This window comes from Thunnus albacares, chromosome 6 (assembly GCF_914725855.1).
Source record: "Thunnus albacares chromosome 6, fThuAlb1.1, whole genome shotgun sequence".
Classification (NCBI taxonomy): Eukaryota; Metazoa; Chordata; class Actinopteri; order Scombriformes; family Scombridae; genus Thunnus; species Thunnus albacares.
The window spans coordinates 28,387,693-28,412,822 of NC_058111.1; the positions used below are offsets into that span (position 1 = coordinate 28,387,693).

The 25,130-nt window shown below is 40.5% G+C and overlaps 4 protein-coding genes across 5 annotated transcripts in view; 2 read left to right on the top strand and 2 right to left on the bottom strand.

Annotated features, from left to right (window-relative positions):
- Window positions 1-440: 440 nt before the first annotated feature.
- On the bottom strand, window positions 441-4,399 carry LOC122984459 (histone H3.3A). The gene is made up of 4 exons (XM_044354923.1): window positions 4,100-4,399; window positions 3,060-3,203; window positions 2,616-2,769; window positions 441-1,957 (listed from the first exon to the last, which is right to left on the bottom strand). The coding sequence occupies exons 2-4, from the start codon at window positions 3,185-3,187 to the stop codon at window positions 1,829-1,831; spliced, it is 411 nt and encodes a 136-aa protein (XP_044210858.1). The 5' UTR covers window positions 3,188-3,203; window positions 4,100-4,399; the 3' UTR covers window positions 441-1,828.
- A 676-nt stretch (window positions 4,400-5,075) lies between these two features.
- LOC122984458 (histone H3.3A) lies at window positions 5,076-7,913 on the bottom strand. The gene is made up of 4 exons (XM_044354922.1): window positions 7,788-7,913; window positions 6,734-6,877; window positions 6,093-6,246; window positions 5,076-5,995 (listed from the first exon to the last, which is right to left on the bottom strand). Exons 2-4 carry the CDS (start codon window positions 6,859-6,861, stop codon window positions 5,867-5,869), a joined length of 411 nt encoding a protein of 136 aa, XP_044210857.1. The 5' UTR covers window positions 6,862-6,877; window positions 7,788-7,913; the 3' UTR covers window positions 5,076-5,866.
- Window positions 7,914-8,404: 491 nt separating this feature from the next.
- nop53 (NOP53 ribosome biogenesis factor) lies at window positions 8,405-16,168 on the top strand. 2 transcript variants are annotated; one of them, XM_044354921.1, is made up of 12 exons: window positions 8,405-8,698; window positions 9,776-9,852; window positions 10,838-10,940; window positions 11,735-11,937; window positions 12,954-13,009; window positions 13,202-13,297; window positions 13,598-13,699; window positions 13,806-13,979; window positions 14,542-14,717; window positions 15,021-15,087; window positions 15,651-15,727; window positions 15,856-16,168. In XM_044354921.1, exons 1-12 carry the CDS (start codon window positions 8,493-8,495, stop codon window positions 15,914-15,916), a joined length of 1,398 nt encoding a protein of 465 aa, XP_044210856.1. In that variant the 5' UTR covers window positions 8,405-8,492; the 3' UTR covers window positions 15,917-16,168. The 2 variants fall into 2 exon arrangements, with proteins under 2 accessions (XP_044210856.1, XP_044210855.1); XM_044354920.1 differs by having other exon boundaries at window positions 8,407-8,698; window positions 10,832-10,940.
- Window positions 16,169-20,225: 4,057 nt separating this feature from the next.
- The window catches only part of LOC122984745 (gap junction delta-2 protein), a 30,464-nt gene continuing 25,559 nt past the window's right edge, over window positions 20,226-25,130 (top strand). Inside the window, exon 1 of the mRNA XM_044355368.1 lies at window positions 20,226-21,429. Within this exon, the coding sequence (XP_044211303.1) occupies window positions 21,359-21,429 (71 nt within the window). The 5' untranslated portion in view covers window positions 20,226-21,358. The remainder of the gene's footprint in view (window positions 21,430-25,130) is intronic.

Consider the following 25,130-nt stretch of genomic DNA (forward strand, 5'->3'; position numbering starts at 1 on the left):
TGATGTGTGGACATGTATAAGCTTGTAGCATTTCTTCCAAAGCAGGAAATAGTTTCGACATGTTTATTGGTTCAGTCTGATAATAAAAATAATTATCTAGTGGCAATAAACTGTAGGTTCAATGATTTTACAGCACTGATGCTGCATTTCCTGGGTTGTTGCTGCCACAGCAATGAACTCTAGTATATCTGAAACTCAAATCATTTACTGTGAACCGTTTGTATTTGTGGTACTACGTACAGTATATACACGTACAATGTGGGTCAAAATGTGGTTTATTACTAGATTATCGTCTTTCTCAAAGCCAACTCAATCAAGACCATCACCCTGTTTAAGCCTTTGTCTTATTTAACTGTAACAAACAGATTACTATTATAAAACAATCTCTTATTTTAGTAAGACAAAACAAAGTGAGTGCATCTACCACTGAAACAAGGGAGTGTGTGTAACATCCATTTATTACCACCTTATATGACAAATCTGGAAATTACAAACATTGTTTAATTGAAACATCATCCTCAACATTTCAAAAAAGAAAATCAAATTGAGCAAAAATAAAAATTAAGTTAAAAGGGTGACGAGCCAACCTGAGAAACGGTACACAGATGATCAACTGATCTGGAGAAAAAAATAGAGACAAAGGGGGGACGTTTACAGAAGACATGACCATTATTACCTGTCATGTAACACTGATTTACAATACATTTTCACATTTTAATCAGTTGCTTTGTTTTAAAAAATCTTGAGATCTTTTGGTTTTGGAGAACATTACAAACCTCGATGAACCTTTATTATAAAAAGGTCCTTTATTAGAAAATGAGCCACTGTTAAAAAAGTATCTCTGACACCATACTTGAGCGCTCAAGCTTTGGCTAAAATAAACCAATTAGAACACCACAAAAACAGGTGAGGTGAAATTTTTCTGTCAGTTAGGAAAAGAGCATCTACAAGAGGATTTAAACTTTGGTGCCAGAACGATTCAGTAGCTTCACATTTCAGTAGAAAAAAATATTTCAAATCTGTTTTTTTTGTGTTTTTGTTCTCTGTGTTTTAATCTGATTCATCCCCCCATCTCCATCTCATCCACAAATAGATTGCAGTGAAAAATAAATCCCATGTGTAAGTCTTATTTGGAAGGAAAAAAAAACTAACATGATGAATGACAGCGATGATCAATATGGTAATCTTAAATCAACTTCTCCAAAGATGCTGATGGATTGTATACAATTTGCTGTGGTGATGAGAGCAAACACTCATGCAGACATATTCAGGGACAGAAAATCCAGCCCCGGCCCTCGTGAGCAGAGACTAACGCTGTCATCTCTGCACGTTTGACAGCGGAGGCTGGTAGAGGATAGCAAGCAGGAGAAGAGGAACAAGTAAGTTCTTGTAGCACCCTGCTGTAGAGAAGGGACAAGAGTCCCCCAGCAGACAAATACCCATCCTCTCCTCCTGTCTGTCCCTCCACAGTTTGCATTGTTCTAGTCTGTTTTACTCGTTCTATCCACGGATCATCCTCTCCCCCTCATCTGCGTGTCTGAGTCAGAACAGAAACAGTGCAAACCAGGAGATGTGTGTACTTGAGGAGATCTCATCACCAAAGAGTTGGTACATGCACAGAAAGAGAGTATCCTAGAAGTCTGCTGCCGAGAGCACTAAGAAAAACACGACTATACACTTTATTCATAATATAATCAGTTTTCCTCTACACACTACTAACACAGGGAGAGAGGGAGGTGGGGAGCAGGTGAGGGCAGAGGGATGGAGAGACAGACTGGTGAAGGAAGGGCAGGAGGAGGTGAAAAGGATCAAGAGGAGGAGAGAGTGTTTAAGCACGCTCCCCACGGATACGACGTGCCAGCTGGATGTCTTTGGGCATGATGGTGACACGTTTGGCGTGGATGGCGCACAGGTTGGTGTCCTCAAACAGACCCACCAGGTAGGCCTCGCTGGCCTCCTGCGGAAGAGGGACACAGAATATACAACATTTGTCAGTAGAGCTGAAATGATTAGCTGATTGATTGATCAATCACTTTTGGCTTTTAAAAGCCAATTTATAACTTATTATTTTGTCTTTATGTATTAGACTAAATGATTAAATGATTCCGCAACAAAAATAACAGATTCACTGATGGTTAAAGTAACCCTTATGTGAAGCCCTAGCTGTCAGTCCCTACATCTGCAGAATTTTATGAACATTGTATGTACAGTAAAGCCTTCAGCAGCCCTGTTTATATGGATACGACATGCATTTTGCACTTTCCATGTATACTGTATATATGCTTATTTATTTCCCTACATTCATATGGTTATATTTGTTGTATACATGCAGTCACCTTGATTACTGTTACTGTTTAACTTTCATAATTTCTTTTTTACCTCACTTATCATACTGCAGACGTTGGGTTTTTTTATATTTTCACATTATAAATACATTATCTTTTACTCAGTTTTATCTTAGTGTTAATATGTGGTCCTGCTCTAATCTCTTTACTTAAAATTGACCAGCTTTTACAGTATCGTTCCCGTGTAAAATATAAAATAAACTTGGGATTCACAGTATTAACAATTCATAAACAATGAGTCCGTAGTGTGAATCTGAACTTAATACTGACCTGCAGAGCTCCAATGGCTGCACTCTGGAAACGCAGATCAGTCTTGAAGTCCTGGGCGATTTCTCTCACCAGGCGCTGGAAGGGCAGCTTGCGGATCAGCAGCTCAGTGGACTTCTGATAACGACGGATCTCACGCAGAGCCACAGTACCGGGCCTTTACAATACATTAAAAAATTGTGTCATGTGGGGAGGATATGGGAAACAGAATGTGGTCTTTGCATTTAAGCCACACTACAAAAAGCAGGGCACCTACAGCTGGTTGTGTGACAGTTTTTTTTCTGTACTCCCTTAATAAATTAATCATTTTAATACAGATTTTTTTCCTTCTGATTTTTGTCAGTACAACTGCAATGTCATTAAGAACTCATGATTTGAGATACAGTCTTCATTTGGCCAGAGTCAGAGTGAAAACACTTGTCTGGGAGCTGTTTTTGACCCTCTCACCTGTAGCGATGGGGCTTCTTTACACCACCAGTGGAAGGGGCGCTCTTGCGGGCAGCCTTTGTTGCCAGCTGCTTACGTGGGGCTTTGCCTCCAGTGGACTTACGGGCAGTCTGCTTGGTACGGGCCATCGCTACTACAGATCACCTGAAGGAGATGGGAGAAAAAAAAAGGGGGGGACAAAAAAAAAATCAGTGGTTTTGGTTGGATTAATATGTGCACAACATGTTCAAAGACGTTTTGACTGTCTACTTAACACTAAATATGCAAATATGGGTAACATACAGAAAGCAAAATATTGTGTTCATTACTATACTTTTAAAGTTCTGATACCTACACCTTGAGGTGACATTGCTGTTGTGGCAGACACAGGGAGATACATACTATACAAAATGTTTCTAAATTTTAACACAGCTTGAACTAAGTGAACTTTTGGGTTAGTAAACATACAAGACCTTCCCTATCCGACAACCATCAATCAAAGAAGAACGACGATGCTATTGGCTGCTAGACCAATATGTTCCTATAAATACAACATATTAGCCAATCAGTATGCCGAATGCTCAAAGTGGGCGGGCTCTACAGCTGCCTTCCACTGTTGCTAGGTCCGCCTACCCCGCTCTGATGATGGCGGCGGTTTGATGCGCAAACGGGATAAAGACCCAGGGCAGAAGAGCTAAGGAGTAGCACCTAAACAACTTAAATTTTACGAATAACCGCTGTTCCAGTGTATCGGAAAATGAGAGAACAACAAAGCAGACATTTCAAGGAACTCATAGATAGGCTTCGGGAAGCTGAACGGCCCCTAACGGCTGCGTAGCACCGAGCTGAACCGGCGCATAATTTGAAACCGAATTTCTCGTCATCTGAACGGCTGCAGGAAAGACTGCATTTCACCGTCGCTTCAGCCGTGTTTGTTATCTTCACACACGACGAAAAATAACAGCTTTTTCTCTGTTAAATGAGCCCAGAAATGGAACAGTTTACAACTGAAAAATACAAAGTTGATTCACAAACAGAATGGCGGCTTTTAAGAGGCTTACCTAGGGGGGAAAAGTGAGTAGAAGTCGTGAGAAATGTTCCGCTAGTCTCTTTATTTTCTTCTTCGTATCCACAATGGGAAGCAGCGTCCAGCGGGAAAATGGCCGCCGCGTCAATCATCTGTCCCCACAATGCAACAGCGTGCACAACATTTCTATGGTTACTTTTGTCACTTTGACACTTTTTCTGATCGACACAAGTCTGTAGTCTTCACCGTGTTTTGTCCGTCTTGTTTAATAAGTTGTTTCTTGCAGTTTTGAGTGTTACCGTAAAGTGTGCTGCTGCTGTTTAGAGTGTTTTGTCTTGTTTTTAAACGCTCGACGTGAATGTGACGACACAGAAAGTGTTTAACAAGTTTCTATTAGTGGTTGTTTCCGACATAGTTTTATATGCGCTGTAACGAATAAACAAACGAATGCTAGGAGTCTGTTTTGGCATATTTTTTAAAGGATTAAATGTTTCTTTCAAGCTGGTTGTTTTGTGACCATTTTAGAACAATTTTTTTTTACCGGTAATTTTGTTTTTACAGAAATGTTTTGGATTTAATTTACAATAAAAATTGTTTCATTTAATTTTTGTGCCCCTGGATTTTATTAAAATGTCCTTATCAAATTTGACGAAATGTCTAAGAATTTTAATAAGCAGCAACTGATTATTTTACTATTATGCTAATCACTAATTGAATTAATTGAATTGTTTGATCGATACAATTTTAGAAAATTGTGATAAATGCCCATCACAATTGCCTAAAGCCCAACGTGACATATAGATAGATACTTTATTAATCCAAAAGGGAAATTAAAATGCTAATTGCAACAGTCCAAAATATTCATTTTAGGATCACAGCAAAGAGAATAAACTTGAGTGAAGAGATGATTGACACTCTTGATCCTCACATATGTAGATTATTTTTCTGTCAATTAACTAGTTGAGTTGGCTTCAATATAAATCTTAACATACATATATTAACTCAAATAATTTAACCACAAGAATCTGTTTATTATGTTTGTATGTGAATTTCGGAGTACAAATATTTTGCTTTTAAAAATGACCGAAAAACATAAATCAAAAACACAGTAGAAAAAAAATAGGTTATCATACCAACCTGAGAGAGGAACAAAAAGTCATAACATTACCTGGACATAATAACGTGGCTGAAAATCAAAAATATGATCAGCATAGGTCTGCTACATATATGCCGCCTGTAGTCTGTCAAACCATGCAGTGTCATTATAGCACAATGACATTTGTAATTGACAACCAGAATCAAACGTTTGGATTTTGATACATTAAACAGTAGAAATACACCATTATTGTAAAAAATAAAAGAAAAACCACTAGTTTTACAACAAATTTCTATTTAAAAAAATAATCAGAAGACCCATTATATCAATGTATATGTCCATCTGAAGATGAAAATGTCTCAGCCTTAATGCGATTTCCTATGCTTATTCCAGATCACACATTATTCCTGGCTTGCAAAAACACCTTATTCATAGAGATAACAAGGCATTCCTGTGAGCTAGCTAGTTAGAAGTGAGGAGTGTAATTGTGATTCAAAGTTTCAAACATACATGAAGATACCTCTAAGAAGGAAACTCTGCTACTAGTAGCACCAAAGAAGACATGATCACACATTTACGGTTATCACAATCATATGATATATATAGAACCTCAAACCAAACTACTAACTAAGTATAGAGGAAGGAAAGGGATGGAAAGAGAGGTGAAAGGACAAGAGAACAGCATATAATAAATCAGAAAACATTTTAAGCACGCTCCCCGCGGATACGACGTGCCAGCTGGATGTCTTTGGGCATGATGGTGACACGCTTGGCGTGGATGGCGCACAGGTTGGTGTCCTCAAACAGACCCACCAGGTAGGCCTCGCTGGCCTCCTGCAGATGGCAGAGTAAAACATTTAGAGCATGTTCAGGTGGAATAATACAAACACAGTAAAAGATTAAGAATTTTTATATTGTGAGGTATACTGACCTGCAGAGCTCCAATGGCTGCACTCTGGAAACGCAGATCAGTCTTGAAGTCCTGGGCGATTTCTCTCACCAGGCGCTGGAAGGGCAGCTTGCGGATCAGCAGCTCAGTGGACTTCTGATAACGACGGATCTCACGCAGAGCCACAGTACCGGGCCTTTACAATACATTAAAAAATTGTGTCATGTGGGGAGGATATGGGGAAAATTTACAAACTATTACAAGGGATATGCTTAAACATGGATGTATGTTCATCTTTGTAGATTTCAGAATTACTCTCAGCCGTTTGAACATGACCTTGACCTTGCACCTTCAGTATATGCTTACTGTTGGTGTTAGTGTTTGTTTAAGACAACATGAACTGAAGTTTCAGTCTTTTTTTCACTATTTAGGGTTTGAAATCACAGAATAGGTTATCAGCTCCACCAGGGATGTTCTCCATATTACAGTCCAACTACACAATAGACACTGACTACACAGATGTACAAGTACATTAACAAGTAAACAACAAAATATCCACACTGGGGGCTTTGAGGTTGAGGGAAAACTAATGAATCAATCTGTAAGTCTGCTGAATTTACATGTGCAACAAGGGGCTTATATATTATTCCAAAAGCTAAAAGAAGGGCAACCTGGGCTCTCACCTGTAACGATGGGGCTTCTTCACACCACCGGTGGAAGGGGCACTCTTGCGGGCAGCCTTTGTGGCCAGCTGCTTACGTGGGGCTTTGCCTCCAGTGGACTTACGGGCAGTCTGCTTGGTACGGGCCATCGCTAGTACAGATCACCTGAGGGCAGATAACAAAGTTTGCTTCAGTAAAAGTACATTTTACGTCTAATGTGAAGTAAAATAACTCACAAATAAAGGATGTTAAGGATGAAAACAGGTTTATTTAGTTATTTAAAACTTTACAACATGACGAACACTACTCCTAGCCGGCTGGAAAATAAATCTGTATCAGGAGTCTAAAATATTTTCAAACTGTATCCTAGGCAGCTTATGCAATGACTGTAGCATGAAAGACAGCGAAGACATCCAATCATCAAAGAGCTTTTTATCGCGTAAGCCAATCGCCTTCTGTATACGACCCACAGGGGAACGATGTTATGGACCTTTCGACCAATCACAGCATGATGATTCGTCCGACAAACCCCGCCCCTTGCGCACTGAACGTGGGTTCGCTCGTTTCTTCACAGTGCACGCCCCGGTTCCACAGAAGCCTTGCTTTTTTATTCAGAATGAGCTATTTTACAGGAAAACCAAGCGACACCGCCCCCACCGGCTGCCTCGTGTCCGCAAACTAACACACCCAAAGATGATGGCTGGCTGCTGGCTAGAAGAATGTAAACGGGAAGGAAAAAATCGTTGTAGCAAACGAAGAAGGTGATGATAAAAACGACCGAAGAGTATAAAAACCGCGGCATGAAAGTGGAATATACTTTTTGGAGACGACACTAGACATGTCAGGGGATCAATTGGTGAACAATATTTTGTCAGATGACCCCTCACTTTAGGCGCATTTCCGAGTCAAATTCGACCAGATCACAAGTGCTTTTTAGGTCCCTGACTCCCCGAGCAGGCAGATAATAGCTCTGCGTTTTCTTTTTCATCGAAAATAAACGAAACAACACGTCCATCCGACAACTTACATAACACGAAATGATAGACTGGAGTTTTACAGAAATGGTGATACTTACCTTTGAAAAGTTAGTGAAAGATTGCAGGTTTAAATTAGGATTTTATTCTTCAGTCTCTCTAAAGCGTTGTTCTCGCAATAAAACGAAGGGAGGAAAAAAAAGGAAAGAACATAGGAAAGCAATAGGAGACACGTTTCCCATGATGCATTTGGGACAAACATATTACACACATGCTGCAACATGATAAACAATTGCATGAGCACCCTCACTGTGCAATCCGGGTGCAACAAGTTTGTCTTAATCTTGATTATTGAACGATTTGTTAGTTAAGGTTTTGTTGAGTTAAAAAAAAAAGAAGGTATTTTACCTGGAAAGAAAAAAGGCAGCTAAGGCACTGCCAACACTGGACTGAGACTATATAATGAGTGACATTCAGCCTGTCAGACTTTTAATACTGAATTCACCTTTTTTCTTTTATTTTATTATGTAATAAATATTTAAAAAATGATAATTTAAACCACTATAATAAGACCTCTCGTTGTCGTCTCTATCATGCAGAACTGTGTAAATATAGTCACTCTGTTGAAAATAAAAATGATAAATATGATTAACTGACAGAAAACAAGTTTAAACTTTTATTTATATGTTCATCTTTTAAACAGGAGTTACACAGTCAGACCTGCAGGCGGCGCCACCAGCTGTTCCTCATCAAGAAGAAGAAGAAGAAGAAAAGACGTGTGTTTTTCCCCCACCTGAGCCTCCAACATGGCGGCTGCAAGGAGGCTGAAACGCGTGGCGGCTTCTCAGCCAGGGTTTTTAAGTTTAAAGGGCTCTTCAAACTCTGAAGACCTGCTCGGCGGTCGGAGAAAACGTGTGAACAAGAATAAGAAAAAAAACTGGAACAAACACAGTGACATTAATGACGTCGAGGACTTTTTAGAAGACGTCAGACACCAGGAGAGGACCACGGGGTGAGTTAGCCTCATGTGGGAGGAAGAACAGCGTGATACTGGCTGAAAGTTAAACTAAGTCAGAAAATTGTCTGCTATAAGGTCAGCTCTGTGCGGAACATTTGTGGATGTCTCCCGCATCTTTGGTCTTGTATCCAAACGTAGATATAGTTGTTTTGCTTGTGTTCAGTGCAGGCTGGTCAGCTGGTGAAGCTTGAGGGCCTTCTCTATTTTCTGTTTTTCCTGTCTGTAAAACTTAACTCTAAACATTTAAGAAGCATGTTGTTAAAAGGTTGCAAAAGCAAACTTATACTCATTAGAGACTGTTCACCATATCATGCTGTAAATCATACACCCCATGATCTTCTCACGTTTTAAGTTATTGTGTTACTCCTTGGTCACAGGCAGCATCTACAACAATCAAGCCTCTTATTATGATTTATAATCAATCAATTAAAATTCTGAACAGGAAACCATGCCATGTTCTTAAGAAATTTAATATGTTAAGTTTTGATTATTTTTTTGCTAACCTTTAACTCATCTGTAAATGCCTAAATAAGCAGGCTCCTCAGGTGCTCAGTGACCTGGTGCTTCCTCTCAGGGTTTCAGTAACATGAGGCGCATCTGCTGAGAATTGTAAGGAGCCCTTTGATAAATCCTCACTTTGACAGACAGCTTTTTCTATATAGGGGATCAACATGTCTAACTATTTACACACAGAAGTCAACATGGATACTGACTGGCAACATTTTAAACTCAAACTGAATCAGCTTTTAAAGATGGATCAGTCATGAGTGATCTGCTGCTTGTTGTTTCATGAAACCGTTATCATATTTTTGTTTGTGAGTTGTTTGTGTTTTGTGCTGCTTTGTATGATTGTGTATTGAGCCTTGTGCAGCTTCAAATATATTTTACTGTTGAGTTTTATGTATTTTAAGAAGTCCATGTAGGGATACATTTGTCCCTATACAAATTAACATATAATAAATGAAATACTCTACATCATGTTGTTGTTGTGTGTATATAGTGTATCACATGAATTCCCCAAATTGTGCTTTAAATCTAAAATGTGACATAATTTTTATTTGTGCATTTCAGGGGTCTCCTGTCTGAGAAACCAGATGACAGTTTGTTCTTTTTGGATGTTGGACAACCACAGAAAGCTGAACAGAAAGGTGAATATGTTGCTACACAACTGTTAAACACCAAGTAGACACTTCCCGAGACCCATTGTAGCTAATTTTCTACACTAAACTAAATAAAACAACTCAAGTATTTTTGTTTATATTTGAGTTATTTTATCTAGTTATTGTATAGAGACAGAGTGCAACGCATCATACTCTGAAAACCACTCTCACCATAGATGAAAACAGTCGCCGCCATGCAACCAAGGGCTGTAACGCTGACAAAATACCATTAGATTTCAACACGTTAAAGGATTATTTTAGCACCCTGTCTCTACCAGAGAGGAAAAAGTATATTGACAAACTCAATATTGTCGGTCTATCTCAGTGTCCCTGCTCTTTACCTTGCTTGCAAACATAATACTGCATAGCTGTCTAATTTATCCATATTCCACTATAACACAAGTTGCATATTCACGTCTTATTGTGTGTATCCACTTTTGTCTTCTTAAAGTTTCAGTTTTTAGTTCAGCAGCTTATAAAAACTTAGTTGTGGTTGTTCTACTTCTTAGTTCTACCGTGTTAGTAGTGCATCCCACCACACAGCAGCTTTTAGGCATTTGTCTGTTGTTTGCTAGCAGACAGAAGTGACAATGAGGCACTTTCATGCAATACAAACTCAATGGAGAGCGATGAATTGTTTTCCCCTCCGGGGTGGGTGGGACTTAGTTGTGCTCTGTCTCTATATAATTTGACCTTTTAATTACATTTGTTTCTTTTACCTTTTTAACTCATTGTTTTTTACCCCATTGTTAGCTACTGTAACACTTTAATTTCCCTTTTGGATAATAAAGTATCTAGCTATAGTTGAAAGAAACTGTTGATTAGTACAAATACGTAGCCCCTGCATTTCTTCAGAGGTACACATGTACATATTTGATACTACTTATTAGTTTTGTGACATCCTTATGTAAAGAGATATGTGTGTAAATTTGAGTTTGGTGATAAATCTGAATGATCTGTTTTCTAGATGAAGTAGAGGAACCCATTGAGGGGAAGAGGAGGAAAGGGAAAGCATCACGTCCTCTGAGGATAGACTTGATCCTGCAGCACGACTCCCTCGTCCCACCGCCTAAAGAGTAAGTATCCATCATCGCCCTTTGTGCTTTGCCCATCCTCTATAACTAGACTCACTCTTAACTGTAAAGACATTGTCAGAAAATACAGAGCCCAATTTCCTCTCAGAAGTCTTTTGGGGGTATGACTAAAAAAAACAAAAAACAAAAATTGACAGATGAATCGATAGATGCTGGTGATGGAATTTGTTTCATTATCTTTTACCATAATTTATCATGTTAACAAACTTGCAGGTCATTCTTTAACACAGTCCTATATTATCTGATTTATTGAAAGTCAAGACTATGTAACTCAATAATGGCTCTAACTGACGGCAATTAAAGTGCTGAATGTATTGAACAGGGTGAGAGGCTCCCTGTTTTTGGAGCAAATTTCTATGTGATTTATCTGTGTATCTCTTTTTTTTGTTTGTTTTTTTTAATATTGAAATATCAGCCTTGAACTAACTTACTTTAATGTTCGAGGACTGTGTGTGTCCAGTGATGATCTCATCCTTGCGCTCCCAGTATTTCCTTCATGGGAATGTGAAGACCAACACAGAGGAGCTCAGGAGACTGTTGTGTGAACGGTGTCCTGGGATCTGAGGATTTGCAAACACACACCACAATGTAGGCAGTGTCAAATCAAACGGGTCTAAACATACAGTAACCTAGTTTCTGGTGTTTGGACTTCATCACTTCCTCTTGACTTCTTGTGTCAACTCCTCTCCATCTTATGTCAAGTTAACCTGTTTCCTTTACCTCCTCCTGCCCCACATAATAATCAGCTCATCATCTTTTTTCTGCTTCCTCCCCAGTGTGCTGTCCTACCAGCAACCAAATGCCAAGAAACTCCGTCGTATTGCCCAGAAGGCTGAGCAGCTAGCAGCTAAAGGCGTGGTGCCACGGAGGCAGAAACAGCTGCTGAACAGACGGCCAGTCGACAGGACGACCAAGAAGGCAGTGACGGAGGCCAACAACAACCCAGACAGAGAGTATTACGACATATGGGGGCAAGAGTGTGAGTTGTGTTGGTTTGTGTGTGTCTGTCCAGTGATGATCCCATCCTTGCGCTCCCAGTATTTCCATTATGGCAATGTGAAGACCAACATGGAGCTCAGATGACTGTTGTGTGAACGGTCATCTGGGATCTGAGGATACATGTGGAACTTAAACAGGATGTTGTAATATAACATTGCAACAGGCAGCACAACATGAAGACCAGTTGTGGGAAGGCAGTGACAAACGTTTGTATAGCAAAGCGTTAAGGCATTGTTTACAGTGGTGAGCAGAGCCATGTCTGAATCAAGATCATATTATGATTAATAGTGCAGCTCTAGTGCAAATGGATGCACTTTTTAAGATTTCTTCAACTAAACTAAACCTCAAAGTGTTCTGGTCTCTGCCAGGTGACGGTGATCATCTTCCAAAAGAGGAATCCATGAGGGCTTTATTTTATTTTCTGCATTGATGGATGCTAGCCTGTTTGGAGAGTTCATTGCAATCCACATGGCTTGATGTATCCATATGTGGTCCCAATGTAGGCCACCCCAACCAAATGTGGAAAGGGAGAATAATGACAGGAAACCTTTTAAAACATGGAAGATTACAACAAGAATCTGAGATTCATCTTAATTTTTAAGTCATAGTTTTGAAAATGGACTTTTGCACCAGTGTTTGTTCTCCAGTCTTGCTTAGCTCAAATCAAATCAAATGAGAAGGTTTTACAGAAAAATGTAACAACAAACATTTCAACAAATCTATGCAGTAGTGTGCTGTTGTAATGGAGTGGGCCAAAGTTTAGATTAAACAAGACTAAGAGTCTACCGCCTTTCTAGCAGCTCTGTGAGGCTGTACTTAAGGCACTCATGGTGACACTAGAGGATCACCATAATCATTGGGATTCATCCTCTAGACACCATGAATGTCTGTACCAAATTCCATGGCAATCCTTCTAATAGTGGTGGAGATATTTGAGTCTGGACCAGCTGACAATGAACACATGTAAATTCTCATATATTTTTCTTTCTAAAACAGCCAAAGAATCAGCAGACCCATGGTACCTTCAACAGACTGGCAAGAAGCTTGTCAAGGTAAGAAAAAGTGTTAATGTGTTTTAAAGACATTTAAGTGACAGCTTTAACGTAAAAATCCTTTTATACAGTTTGATTTAATCAAATGAGCTGCCAGCAGTGGTAGTTTGACTAATATTTGATGGTATGTTTGTGTCTGTGTGTGATGGTTTGACTATGACTAATGACTTAACTGTATCATTGTTTTGTCAGCGACCAGAGAAGTTGAATGAGAAGCCGTCTGTGCTCCCTGCTGTGGAGGTGATTGCTCCTGGAGGTTCCTACAACCCAGACTTCCTCTCCCACCAGGTAACGCACATGCCTACACCCTACAGACGTCCTGATGGCTGCAAGTAGTAGGGCCATACAACCTGACCTCTCAGGACGAGGTCAGGTTGTAGGAGCTATATCCAGTACAATTTAACCTTTTTTTTACGTCAGCAAACTAACTAAAGACTTAGATTATGCTGTTTAAAATCATTTGGTCCCAGAAGACTGGAGCCAACCATAACAAAAATGTCAGTTGTTAAGTAGTCTGTGCATCGTCTTGCTGCTGTGTGCAACTTCTTAAACCTCTCTCTTACTCCCTCACTCACCCGGTGAACCCAGGCTTTGCTGCAGGAGGCCCATGATGTGGAGGTAAAGAAACAAAAGGCGGAAGACAGAATAGAGAGACAGCTGGCTGTCAACAAAGAAGACACAGCTACAGAGGTACAGATGATCATTCCAGCTCTTCCATCATCTTTTGGTCTATTCTCAATGCAGTGGAAACTACCATCTCTGATTTTTTTGTAATGTGTGTTTGTGTGTTCTGCAGGAAACAGTCTTCCAGGAGCAGGTGGAAGGCCTGGTAGAGGAGGAGGAGGAGGAGGAGAATGAAGAAGAAGCGGCTCCTAATGAGGAAGGGGAGAGTGTGGTGGTGGGAGCCATCACGCTGGCTGAGAAGAAGACTGAGAGACAGAGGAAAAGAGAGAGGGCAGACAAAATCAAGGTACATTGACTATAGAGATATGCACTTTTTATAGAGTTTAACTTTGGAAATGTTTTAGTTCAGAGATTTTCAACACTGAAGTGATCATTCATGGATAAGTTTGGACTGATGATGAAGAGCAATGGCATGATAGCAGCTGTGAATGCCAATGCAAGTTGAGTTTCTATTAATAGAAATTATTCCTCCCTTGAAAACCTCACATTTCTAAGAATGTACTGCAGTGTTTTGATTATATGACTCTTCAAACCTAACAGTGCAAAATTTATTCATGTCACATTTATTAATATCAGCCAAGAGCTCAAAAGGTGTTGTTTGACTGCTAAAGCTGAGGAAAAGACTGTTAACTTTTCACTGACAAGTTTGAGACTGTAGATCCTGGATGAATTTCTTAGAAATCAAATAACCTTTAACTGCACACTTGTAGCAAAAAACTATGCTTTGCATTTCCAGATTGATTCCAAAACTAGGGGACTCAAAATAAGACCGTGTGAAATGGCTAGTTGTACTAAAGCCTTCTAGCAAGTATTAAACCCCCCCTTCTTCTTCTTTTTTCCCATCTCAGGAGCAGCGACGGCAGGCCGACAGACACCACACTAACCAGCGGCAGCAGCTTTTCCAGCTTCGCTCCATTAAGGCGTCCATCAAACAGCAGGAACAGACAACCAAGGCAAAACAGAAACAACGCAACGACAAGAAGGAGGCGCAGAAAGCTCAGCCCAGACGCCTCGGCAGACTCAAGTACGAACTTAACGCTCTCCTCCCACAAATTTATATTCCCAGTATTTTATTTTATCTGCTGGGGAAACAAAACCTAGCTTCTATAAGTGAGAAAAGTTTAATTGGCAAACAATGTTTCTCATAATCTGTCCATCAATGACTAATTGGAATAACCTACTGTGTTTCCAGTGACTAAATTCCAAAATACATAGATGTGGACAAGAACGTAAAGCTCTTCTCTGGTTATTTCAGCAGGGGGCAGTATGCAGATGCTCCTGTTTATGTGCACATGGGTAAATGTTTGCTTTCTGTCCTTATTTGCAGGTTTCAAGCTCAGGACATGGAGGTTCAGTTAAGTGATGAACTGGCCGGCTCCCTACGACAACTCAAGGTACATGAATAACTTGTAATGTGTGCTTGCTCATCCACTTTGACCTTTGCCAATGAGGGCATTGTCTTTATCTATAATGAGTTTTGGTTCATTTAGTGGGTGTATTATCTTCAACACTCTGTATTGTCTTTATTCTAAGCTTTACTCTATTCTCTACGGCCCCTTTCATACATGCAGTCTATCCCTGAATTGTTCAGGAGCATTTCCTGCATGAGGTCATGTGTGAATAGTGAAAATTGCTAGCGATGCCTGAAAGGTTATCCCAGTAATTTACGGGGAAATGTATGTGAAAGAGGCTTAATAATACAACAACCCACTTTTCCCACAGGGATCATTACAGCTTCGTTTGATCTAATTGCCAGTGGAAAATCTTTAGCTCTTCTCTCTTATCTCCAGCTATTGTGTCTCTGAATAATACTTAAATCAGCCTTTGTGGTGTGAATGGGATTTTATAATTTGGGTGGGAATAGAATATTACTCACAGCACAGTTACACTCATCTCATATGGATTTGTCTGGACTTGTCTCTCCCCTGTCAATTCCTGCAATGCCGTGACTCTGCAGCCAGAGGGCAGCATCCTCAAGGACCGCTTCAAGAGTCTGCAAAAGAGGAACCTGATCGAACCCAGAGAAAGAGCCAAGTAAGAACCTCTGCTTCACTGTTATGTAACATGTCATCAAAGGGCAACAGTAATATACAGCTTCATAAGGTGTTCATTGATTAAAATGTATATATCCTCTCTGTTTCCACCCTCCCCCGCTCTCTTAGGTTCAAGAGGAGACACAAGGTGAAGTATGTGGAGAAGAGGGCTTTTAGAGAGATCACTTAGTGCCAAAAACCACAAGAAGCTGGGAAACATTTAAAGCCACAACTACAACATAATGGAACTGTGTATATACAACCTCATGTCTTCTGACGGCCTGCTTGACCCTCAAAGATGGTTACAACTGCTAAGAAATGATGTCACATCAGTGATATAAACTGAAATGAGAAGTGCTGGTTATCAGTGTGGTGTATTTCTGTACTGGTGTCTACCTTGCATTTTTATATCATATTTCACAATTAAATTAAGGTAATGTTTCTCTGTGTGTTATGTAATGAGTCTTTATCAAGAAAAGGCTGTCAGGGTTTATAGTATACAGCTGCTGAGGCCAAGTGTCAGTGTGTCACTACTCTGGTCATATATGAGTAAAGATTTACAGATTAGGTTAATAACAGGGTCAGCCACATGAAGTGTCACTATTAACTACAGGAATATTGGTCAGATTTATATCCGCCTGATATTTCTACAGATTACTGCAACACTAAATATGTAAACTTTATATGTGTCCAAAATTTCTGGATGAAATCTTTGAAGGGTTTACATGAAAATATATCGAGAGGAAATGTTTAATAGAACATTCAGTTTTGTAAAGAAATTTCATCAGTAAGTCAGCGTGACTACAGGCGCTGAATTCATTCATTTAGTATTTCTCATTTCTCTAGACTTTCTATGTCTCTGCATTGGATGCCAAGACACCCAGCTCAATTAGTTAATAAAAAGTACCAGACAATTATTAAAAAGTGTGGGGACGAGGCAGCTGATACAAAAAATATATGCTCTCTGTATTGGATTAGTTGGTTAAGTGGAGTTTAATTGAAGTAGATTACTTTTTTATTTGAGATGGAGAAAAAAAAAAACAGATGGGATTAAGGAAGTTGGCATGTGATAATTGATTCCAACCTGCTGGTTTAAAACCATAATTGCCTTCAGTGTCCTGCTGGTGTGAACAAGCACGCACACACACACTCCTGACGTCCCATGGTGCCTGGAGCTACACCAAAGCTTCTTATCCCTTAATCAGTGTGAAAATGTAATCTTTTACCTTCGGAGTCCACAGAAGACCCCTCACCCACCTATCTGTCTAAATTGGTTGATCTCCTCCCTCACAAGATGTGGACCACCTCCCATTTCAGCTGCTTATCAACGTCTTTATGCCAACCACCTGCAGATGAATTAACCCGCAGACTCGTAAAGCCACAGTTTGTCTCCAAGGAACCAAATCCATTACGTTTGTACTTAAAGGATTTAGAGCAGAGTACACTAAAACACACGACTTTACTGTCCTCTACATCAGTAGTCATGCTATTCTATAGTGAATGTAGTAGTGATATTAAACTATTAATGTTGATCATACTGATCTGTAAAACCCAATACCAATTTAATTTGTGTTTGACTAACGAAGCTGACTTTTCTGGATATCTGCCTTTCCACTTTTTTAACTGTGCACAGCCTTATGCAAAAATAAGTAAATAACCCTTAAAGGTCCAGTGTGGAGGATTTAGTGGCATCTAGCAGTGAGGGTGCAGATTGCAACCAACTGAATACCCCTCCCCCTCCCATTCCAAGCATGTAGGAGAACCTATGGTGGTCACGAAAAATGCGAAAGGCCCTCTCTAGAGCCACAACATGGCAGCCTTCACGTAAGAGGGCCCGATCCCTCTGTAGATATAAAAGGCTCATTCTAAGTTAATGAAAGCACAATGATTCTTATTTTCATGGGATTATACGCTAATTAAAACAATTAAAACTTGTGAATATTATATTCCATTTCTGCCAAGTCTGTTGCACTAAATGCCATTAAATTGTACACACTGCACCTTTAAGATTTAGAGACATACAACAGCAAATCTACAGGATATCATAGAGGATGAAAAAATATGGAGAACTGCAATAAGGTACAGTGGGAAGACTGAAATCTACAGCCACACTAACAGCTCTGTGAGGCTGTGAACATGCTCACAATGTCTAACGCTACCAACACACTGATGTTTAGCATGTGTAATGTTCACCTGTTTACCTTAGCCTGTTAGCATCCTAGTATTTGCTAATAAGCACTAAGCACAAAGTGCAACTGAGACTGATGAAAATGTCATTAGCTTTCAGATATTTTGTCTTAAACCTGACAACGGTGCCAATTTAAAAGTCAAGGGAATCCCAAACGTTATCTAAATTAATCCTGAGGTAACATGAATGTCAACCCCATGGTGGCTCTAGAGGAAAAGTCAGGGGATTGCCAAAGTCACAAGGATTCATCCTCTGGGGATGAGTGCCTGTACGCATTTTCATCAATCCATCCAACAGTTGTTGAGATATTTCAGTCTGGACTAAAGTGGTGGCCATCCCTAGAGCCACATAGCTAGCACAGCTAAAAATGTACATTCTGTAAGAACATTCAGGAGTAATATAGAAGTAATAGTCATTTGGCTATGAAGTCCATTTTATGCACCTCTTGTGCACCTTCAAAATATATGAGCTACCATTCAACTACAAATATATGTGAAGGTTAGAGAAAGTGTTTTCTTGTTCACTCATGCCAGACAGAGACAGATTGCAGCCAAGTTGTTTGTTTGTCTTCCTCCCCTTGTGCCTTACACTCTTCACGTGTGAGACAGTGCTGCCAGATTGTCTTGGCATGGGGTGGGACAGATTATGTGTGTGTGTGCAGTCGCTCATTACCTCCTTCAGAACAGTTCACTCCTCTGTTCTGGGGAGTTGGGGAGCGACAGAGGAAGCCACTAATCCCAAACTTGTCTGCTGCAAAGTGACAGGTTTTTGCGTGGCGGCCCAGTGTCCCCCTGCCTGTCTCACCTCTTGACTGTGTTGGGCTCACAGAGAGGCACGTGCATTCGAGATGAGATTTGTGCTGCAGTTAGCTGAGGTCACAAACAGCAACACACTCCTCAAAGGTAAAATTCATACAAGGAAATAAAGGTGAAAAGATTAATAGAATAGTCTATCAGCAGAAGATGAAACAAGGAAAGGTCGATATCATTTGAAAATCGATTGTTTAAACTTGCAATAACTGATTGTTTGGCCTGTTGGGGGCGGTGGAAATAACATGACATTATAAAGGTGCTATGACTTGTTAGCAAACAGTTGCCTTTTAAAACATTTAGCAGAGACGAAGCAATTTTGGCTGGTTTTGGTTATTTTTGAGTTGTGTCTCTGGGCACCTGATGAATGTAAGTCCAATAATCACTCTTCTTTTAGCTCTGTTTTTGTTTGGCTCTTTGGCTGTGAAACGCTCCACTATGTTCACCAGCTAGTTGCTAACTTTACTGTTAGGCACTGTGTAGGTAGCGTACCGTGGGGTTTTGTAGATTCTTCACTGAAAACAGCTGCTAGCTGCTCCAGCAGAATACAACATGAGAGCAGTGAGAGGGAACTGAAACATTTAGGCCGTAAACCAAAACAATGAGCTAAAAGATGCTAAAACACTCAGTAGACCTAAGAGAAACTGACTACAGAGTTGGGTGATAATTCTCGGTGGGTTCACCACTACGATAAAAATATCGATTATAGCGAGTTAAGTCAGTTATTAAGCAAAAATATCAAACATTTGTAGGTTCCAGCTCCTCTAATGTAAGTATTTGCAGATTTTCTCAGGTTTATATCATCACAACATGAATCTCTTTGTTGTTTAGACTATATTTTAAGCAAAACAAGCAAGCTCTGAGGGGCTTTTCTCACTATTTTCTGACATTTTATAGACTAAACAATTAATTGATAAATCCAAAAAAAAAAAAAAAAGATTAGTAGAGAATGAAAATGATTATTGTTATGTGGGAACCTGCTCTCAGTGGTACCATGTGATGTTCAGTCCTTTAACAAAAAAAGAGGCATAATTACAAAGTGTATGTGAAAGAGGGAAAGAGCATCCTCCCAGTAATTACACTAAATCTTGATGACTGTCGCTAATTCCATCACACACACACAGTCATTCCATCACGTTTTCCCTCTGTCACACACTTCCTCTGTGTCGACTCAATATCCTTGCATAGCCTCGGCATGGCACTGTCTCTCATGTCTCTTCTGTGTGTGTGTGTGTGTGTGTGTGTGTGTGTGTGTGTGTAAACAGCACAGATCCTCCTTGCAGTGAAGTGGGCCTATGAATGCACACGTCACAGCATGAGAGAAGGTGATAAAAAACATAGATGGACGACAAAAATCATGAGATGTGTGTTTTGGAAGAGTGTGGTGGTAGCGTTGTTGGTGGTAGAGCAGTAAGAGATGGAGAGGAGAGGGAGGAGGGAAGGATAAACACAGTGATGGAGAGTGAGTGAGAGGGAGCGAGAGGGGGGAGGAGCAGAGAGATGATTCCTCTCTCTAATCCTCTACACACACGCTCGGTCTGGCTGCCTACTTGCTCAGAGAGAGAGACAGAGGCAGGTGGAGAGCGCAAACAGGGAGAGAAACCAAGTGGGAAGGAAAAACAAGATGAAGGGAAGAGAAGGAAGGAGAGCTGCCTCTCATAAAGCACGCTGAGAGAAACAGAGAGAGAGAGAGGCAGTGAGGTGGAGGACGAGTGGAGAAACCAGCGGCTCTCGCACGGTTTCAAGTGGAGGGAGCAGAAGAGGAGGAGACGGTGGTGGAGTGCAATGCTTCTCTCCAGTGCTGTCTGAGCCAAACCAGGACAGAGGGAAGGAGCAACAGAGAGGAGGAGGAGGAGGAGGAAGGAATCCCTTGAAAAAATAGCTGGAGGAAGGAAAGAGGAAGAAATGAAGAGGATGGAGGAGAAGAGAAAGAGCAGAGACACAGATCCCTGGTTACTCAGGCTCACATGAGTGTATGGACCTGAGCCCGGCCAGAGTACTACAAGATGCTGTCAAAGAACGAGTGTGTGAGGGCGGAGTGTTAGTGTGCAGGTGATGGATGTCTGTTTGCACAAGCTGTGGCTGCTCCTCGAAACTCACTAGAAGTAGATGAGCACTGGTGTGTGTGCACGTTAGACCAGTTGTGTGTAGTGTGTGTGTGTGTGTATGTGTGTGTGTCAGGAAGTAAACAGGGTCAGGTGTAATCAGAGGAAAGTGGGAAGACACGCTCACGTGAGCACGTGCATGGACGAAGAATCACACACACAGACACACACACATTAGAGTGGGTGTGTGCGAAGCCAGCACAGAGACAAGCTTCGGTCCAACCATCTCAGGTGCATTTGGGGGTGTGTGTTGGGTTATAGCACCTAACAGACATAAAAAGAGAAGAAAGGGAGATCACAGCAGCAACAATGGGGTGTCTCTGAGCTTCCTCAAGGTTCCTTTTAACTTGAGTCTTACACCAGTTTCAGCACACCACCCAAAGCCGCTCCCTACCTCGCCTGACCCTGACTTGAAGAGTCAGAAAAAGGGACTTTAACACCAGCACTGGTGTCCTGCTGACTGGGAAGCCCACCAGAAGTGGGGTCAGCCTTGATTTCCTGTGCCCAGTGGATGCCTCCAAACTCCAACCATGGGAGAGTGGACCATCCTGGAGCGCCTCCTGGAGGCCGCTGTGCAGCAGCACTCTACTATGATTGGAAGGTGAGTTCTCCTCAGAGCGCAGCGTGCGATTGTGGTCTCCAGAATGATTGTTGCATGGTGGAAATTTAAAATGAAATAGAGAAATAAGAACAAACTGTTCTTTACATGTATCTACACTGATGCATATTCCTATTATTTGTGTACAGAATTTGAAAATGCTGAATATGAATCCTTCCCCGCTTCCAGTCAATGATTCCTGGTCCAAAGTGGCTGATGGCAGGGCGAGGGGGGCTTTAGCTTCTTTAATCTCTCTGAGTGACATGATGGGAGGGTTAGAGAACCAGGAGGGACACTATTAGCCCACACAGAGGCTTTGGATATCACAGCTGCCAGAGCAGTGTGAGGACATCTCCCCTTAAAAGTCCACATTGCCTCCATTCACTATTTCCTACTGTACCTCTTAGTGCTGATGACTTCACTCTCCCCCTCTCCTCCTCCCTCACTCTCGTCAAGTCTGCTTTGGAAGCCATCACGTTACACAAGTGTGCCCACAGTTACCCTCCCCACTCCCCACTCCCCCCGATCTCTCTTTCTCTTTTTTTCTCTGTCAAGTATGAAGTCATACCACAACCTAAAAAAACAAGTCACTACTGCAGTGTCACGACGGTTATGATTTATGTATTCTTCCACATGCCAGGATGTCGTGTATTTTAGTTTGAATAACTCATTCTCGTAGGCCACAGAATGGGAAATTATTCATGAGAGTTTTAGCCACAGAGGTACATCAGCACTGTAGACAGTATTAAACATGATTTTACATCTAGTAAAAGACATATTGCTGATTTGGGGTTTTCTTAGGACATCTTTGAAAACAGGTTCAGCATGGGTTCATTAGAGACTGTCTGAATTAGCAGTTTAAACCAATCCCCTGTAGCTATTCTGACTCACTCTGACTAGTGCAACTCTTGAATTATTGAGTGAATAAATGTCAGCCAGATTAAGAAGTAAATGATGTGTAGAATATTCTTTTTTTGGCAGAAGATGAGTCTTCCTCTCCTGACAAAGCTGTGAATGTGAATTTTGTCATGCCGAGTTATGAAACTGATGTGATTTTGAGCTTTGTTCTCAGCAGTCTGTCGGTTGAATGGTCAATTAGACCAGTGGTTCCCAATCTTTTTCCTTAAGGGACCCCTGTTCTATCACTGAGTAAACTGATGACCCCTAACGAAGTGACATATTTTATGGATATTCCATACAATTTCATATTCAATGCATAAAAATAACAAGCACAGAACAACTGTCAAGTGTACAATTAACCCAAATAGTGAACGCAATAATCACAGGAAGTTTGTATAAAACAAGCAGATATTTTTGGGAACGTTTTATACAATTCTTTGTATTATTTATTTTTAACTATCATACATACTTATTATGCTTATTTCAGACAAATTCAGTATTTTCCATCCCCTGACGCTCTGCCGTTGTTCTATTGTTTTAACTGCACGCTTTTCTAATGCAGGACGAGGCTGTTTAGCAGAGATACAGCTTGTGTTCATGTCTTCACCATGCCCTTATCCTCGTTTATATCCTAAAAAAACATCTAAACTTTAAAATTAACAACCACATTTTATTTTATTCACAGATATTAATGAAATGCTGAGATATACTTTTTTTTAATATATTTATATATATATATTTTTAAGTTTTCTTACACCCCTTAAAACCAAGAAGGTTTTGCGACCCACCGTGAAGCATTGGCGACCCTCACTTGGGGTTGGGACCCCCAGGTTGGGAACCAGTGAGTTAGACTTTCCCTTGGTATTATGATAAATGATTGGTCAGTGTTTGTTGTCCCTCATTCATGAGACACTGGAAGCACAGTGTCACTCATCAACTGGACTAGTCATACTGGCTGCAGGGTCTCAGCGAGAGCGATAAAGCAAAGAGAGAGAAAGGGAGCGTTGCTAAGGAGGAAAAGCACGAAGAAAAATGAAATATCCAAGGGCACTCGAGGAAAAGAGAGTGGAAAAGCAAGAAAGTTTAATGGCAGAAATCGACTGATAAAAGTGCAAGATGTGGGAGACACGAAGCAGATGACGGAGAAAGAGTAAAAAGACAGTGAAGGCAAAGTGAGCGAGGAGCAGTTATTCACAGACAAGCGAGCAGACACATGGCCTCAGCCTGCGGGGCGTTGGTAGGAAGCCAAGAGGACTGTCTCGTCACGAGATGGTGCTGCATGTCATGACCTTAGCAGGGCACCCAGGACACCCGGCCGCAAAAAGCCTCAGATCATCTTTTCACAGATTATATCTGTTGTCCAGACAGTTGAAATGTTCAGATGACAGGAATCCACAAGAGGAAGCGGCCACAACTTTTTCAAAATATCAACATTTGCACGCAGTCTTATAAACAGCCTTGTACAGTTTCACTTGTATTTGTGTAGCCTCAATACATTTGGTTTCCATTTCCAGAGCCACTTACAATAATATTTTAGATTTTATAATATAGACTGTTTCAACCAAAGAGTCATAGGTTTTGAAATGTTTTCAAATATCAGTAAGCCATTATATACAGTCTCTCTCTCTCTGAGGAAACTGAGGTTGCGCATTTTTGAAAACTACATAAAAGTTTTTTAGTATAGAGGTCAGGTTTAGATCAACAGCATCTCTTCAGCTAGTAGAAGCTATTCAATGGTTTTCACAAGGACCCTCAACAGAGTGAACGTTTGCTGTCAAGTGGCTTGAACTAAGGTCGACACATTAAAGGATGTGTCACATATCTCATATATATTGAGATGAAATTTTGCATTTACATTCATAGTTCCCAGAAAGAGACATGAATCCTACTGATTTTGGAGATCCTGACTTTTTTTCTAGTGCCACCTTGAGGTTGATATTTATGGTTTTGTCTCGACCATCATCAGGTCAAGATCTTAATTTGTCCAATACTGGGTTTATGATCAAATATCTACAAACATAATGATGACTAATGACCATCAACCCATAACTGTACTTTATGGTTGGTGCTAAGCTCAAAGCACTGCACCTCAGTACAGCCTCATAGAGCTCCTAGCATGTCTGTAGACGCTTGTCTTAATCAATGTCAATACACAGAAAGCATATATGACACTGATGTGAGCTAGACAGTGATTGAAGAAATTAATCGTGAAGTATGATTTGACCCAATGTACCCCGTAGTACTTGTAAGGTGCAGTATAACGCAAAGCTGCAAGTGCAACTCTGGTATTCCCTCTCAATTTTACAGCTGTAAACTGAATTGACTGACATATTGATTGACTGTCCAATTGACTACTTGATTGAGTATAGGTTGTCCTCTCCTTCTGAAGATTCTTACTAACTCTACAAAGAGAATTACTTTACTGTTTTTCATGTTACATGAGTTATTTCTTGTATATTTGTTGGGATAAATTGTTTGAGGATGTCATTAATAGTATTTATTAAAACTCTTAATTACTTAGTGTGATTACTGATAATATGAAAAGAGCCAGTCAACCATTTATAGCTTTATTTTCTGTGTGACAGTCTGTATGTTCCCACAGTAAAGTGCCTTCCCTGCATCTGGCTTTTCTACAGCTCAAAACCATCTAATCTGGGCCATCACTGCTGACATGAATTTTTATAAACGCACACTAATACTCCCTCAATCCTAAAACCTATTGGTCCCTGCACTGCAATTTCATGCATCCTATTGGCCAGTGAAGGTGCCGTCCTGCAGGAGGAAGCATTGGATAGGTTGTGGTG

Coding starts and splice junctions, on each gene's coding strand:
- LOC122984459 (XM_044354923.1), bottom strand. CDS start 3,187: ATGGCCCGTACCAAGCAGACTGCCCGTAAGTCCACTGGAGGCAAAGCC. Junction 2,770..3,059: donor AAGAAGCCCCATCGCTACAG/GTGAGAGGGTCA, acceptor TGTATTGTAAAG/GCCCGGTACTGTGGCTCTGC. Junction 1,958..2,615: donor CAGCCATTGGAGCTCTGCAG/GTCAGTATTAAG, acceptor CCTCTTCCGCAG/GAGGCCAGCGAGGCCTACCT.
- LOC122984458 (XM_044354922.1), bottom strand. CDS start 6,861: ATGGCCCGTACCAAGCAGACTGCCCGTAAGTCCACTGGAGGCAAAGCC. Junction 6,247..6,733: donor AAGAAGCCCCATCGTTACAG/GTGAGAGCCCAG, acceptor TGTATTGTAAAG/GCCCGGTACTGTGGCTCTGC. Junction 5,996..6,092: donor CAGCCATTGGAGCTCTGCAG/GTCAGTATACCT, acceptor TGCCATCTGCAG/GAGGCCAGCGAGGCCTACCT.
- nop53 (XM_044354920.1), top strand. CDS start 8,493: ATGGCGGCTGCAAGGAGGCTGAAACGCGTGGCGGCTTCTCAGCCAGGG. Junction 13,298..13,597: donor CAGACTTCCTCTCCCACCAG/GTAACGCACATG, acceptor CGGTGAACCCAG/GCTTTGCTGCAGGAGGCCCA. Junction 14,718..15,020: donor AGACGCCTCGGCAGACTCAA/GTACGAACTTAA, acceptor CCTTATTTGCAG/GTTTCAAGCTCAGGACATGG.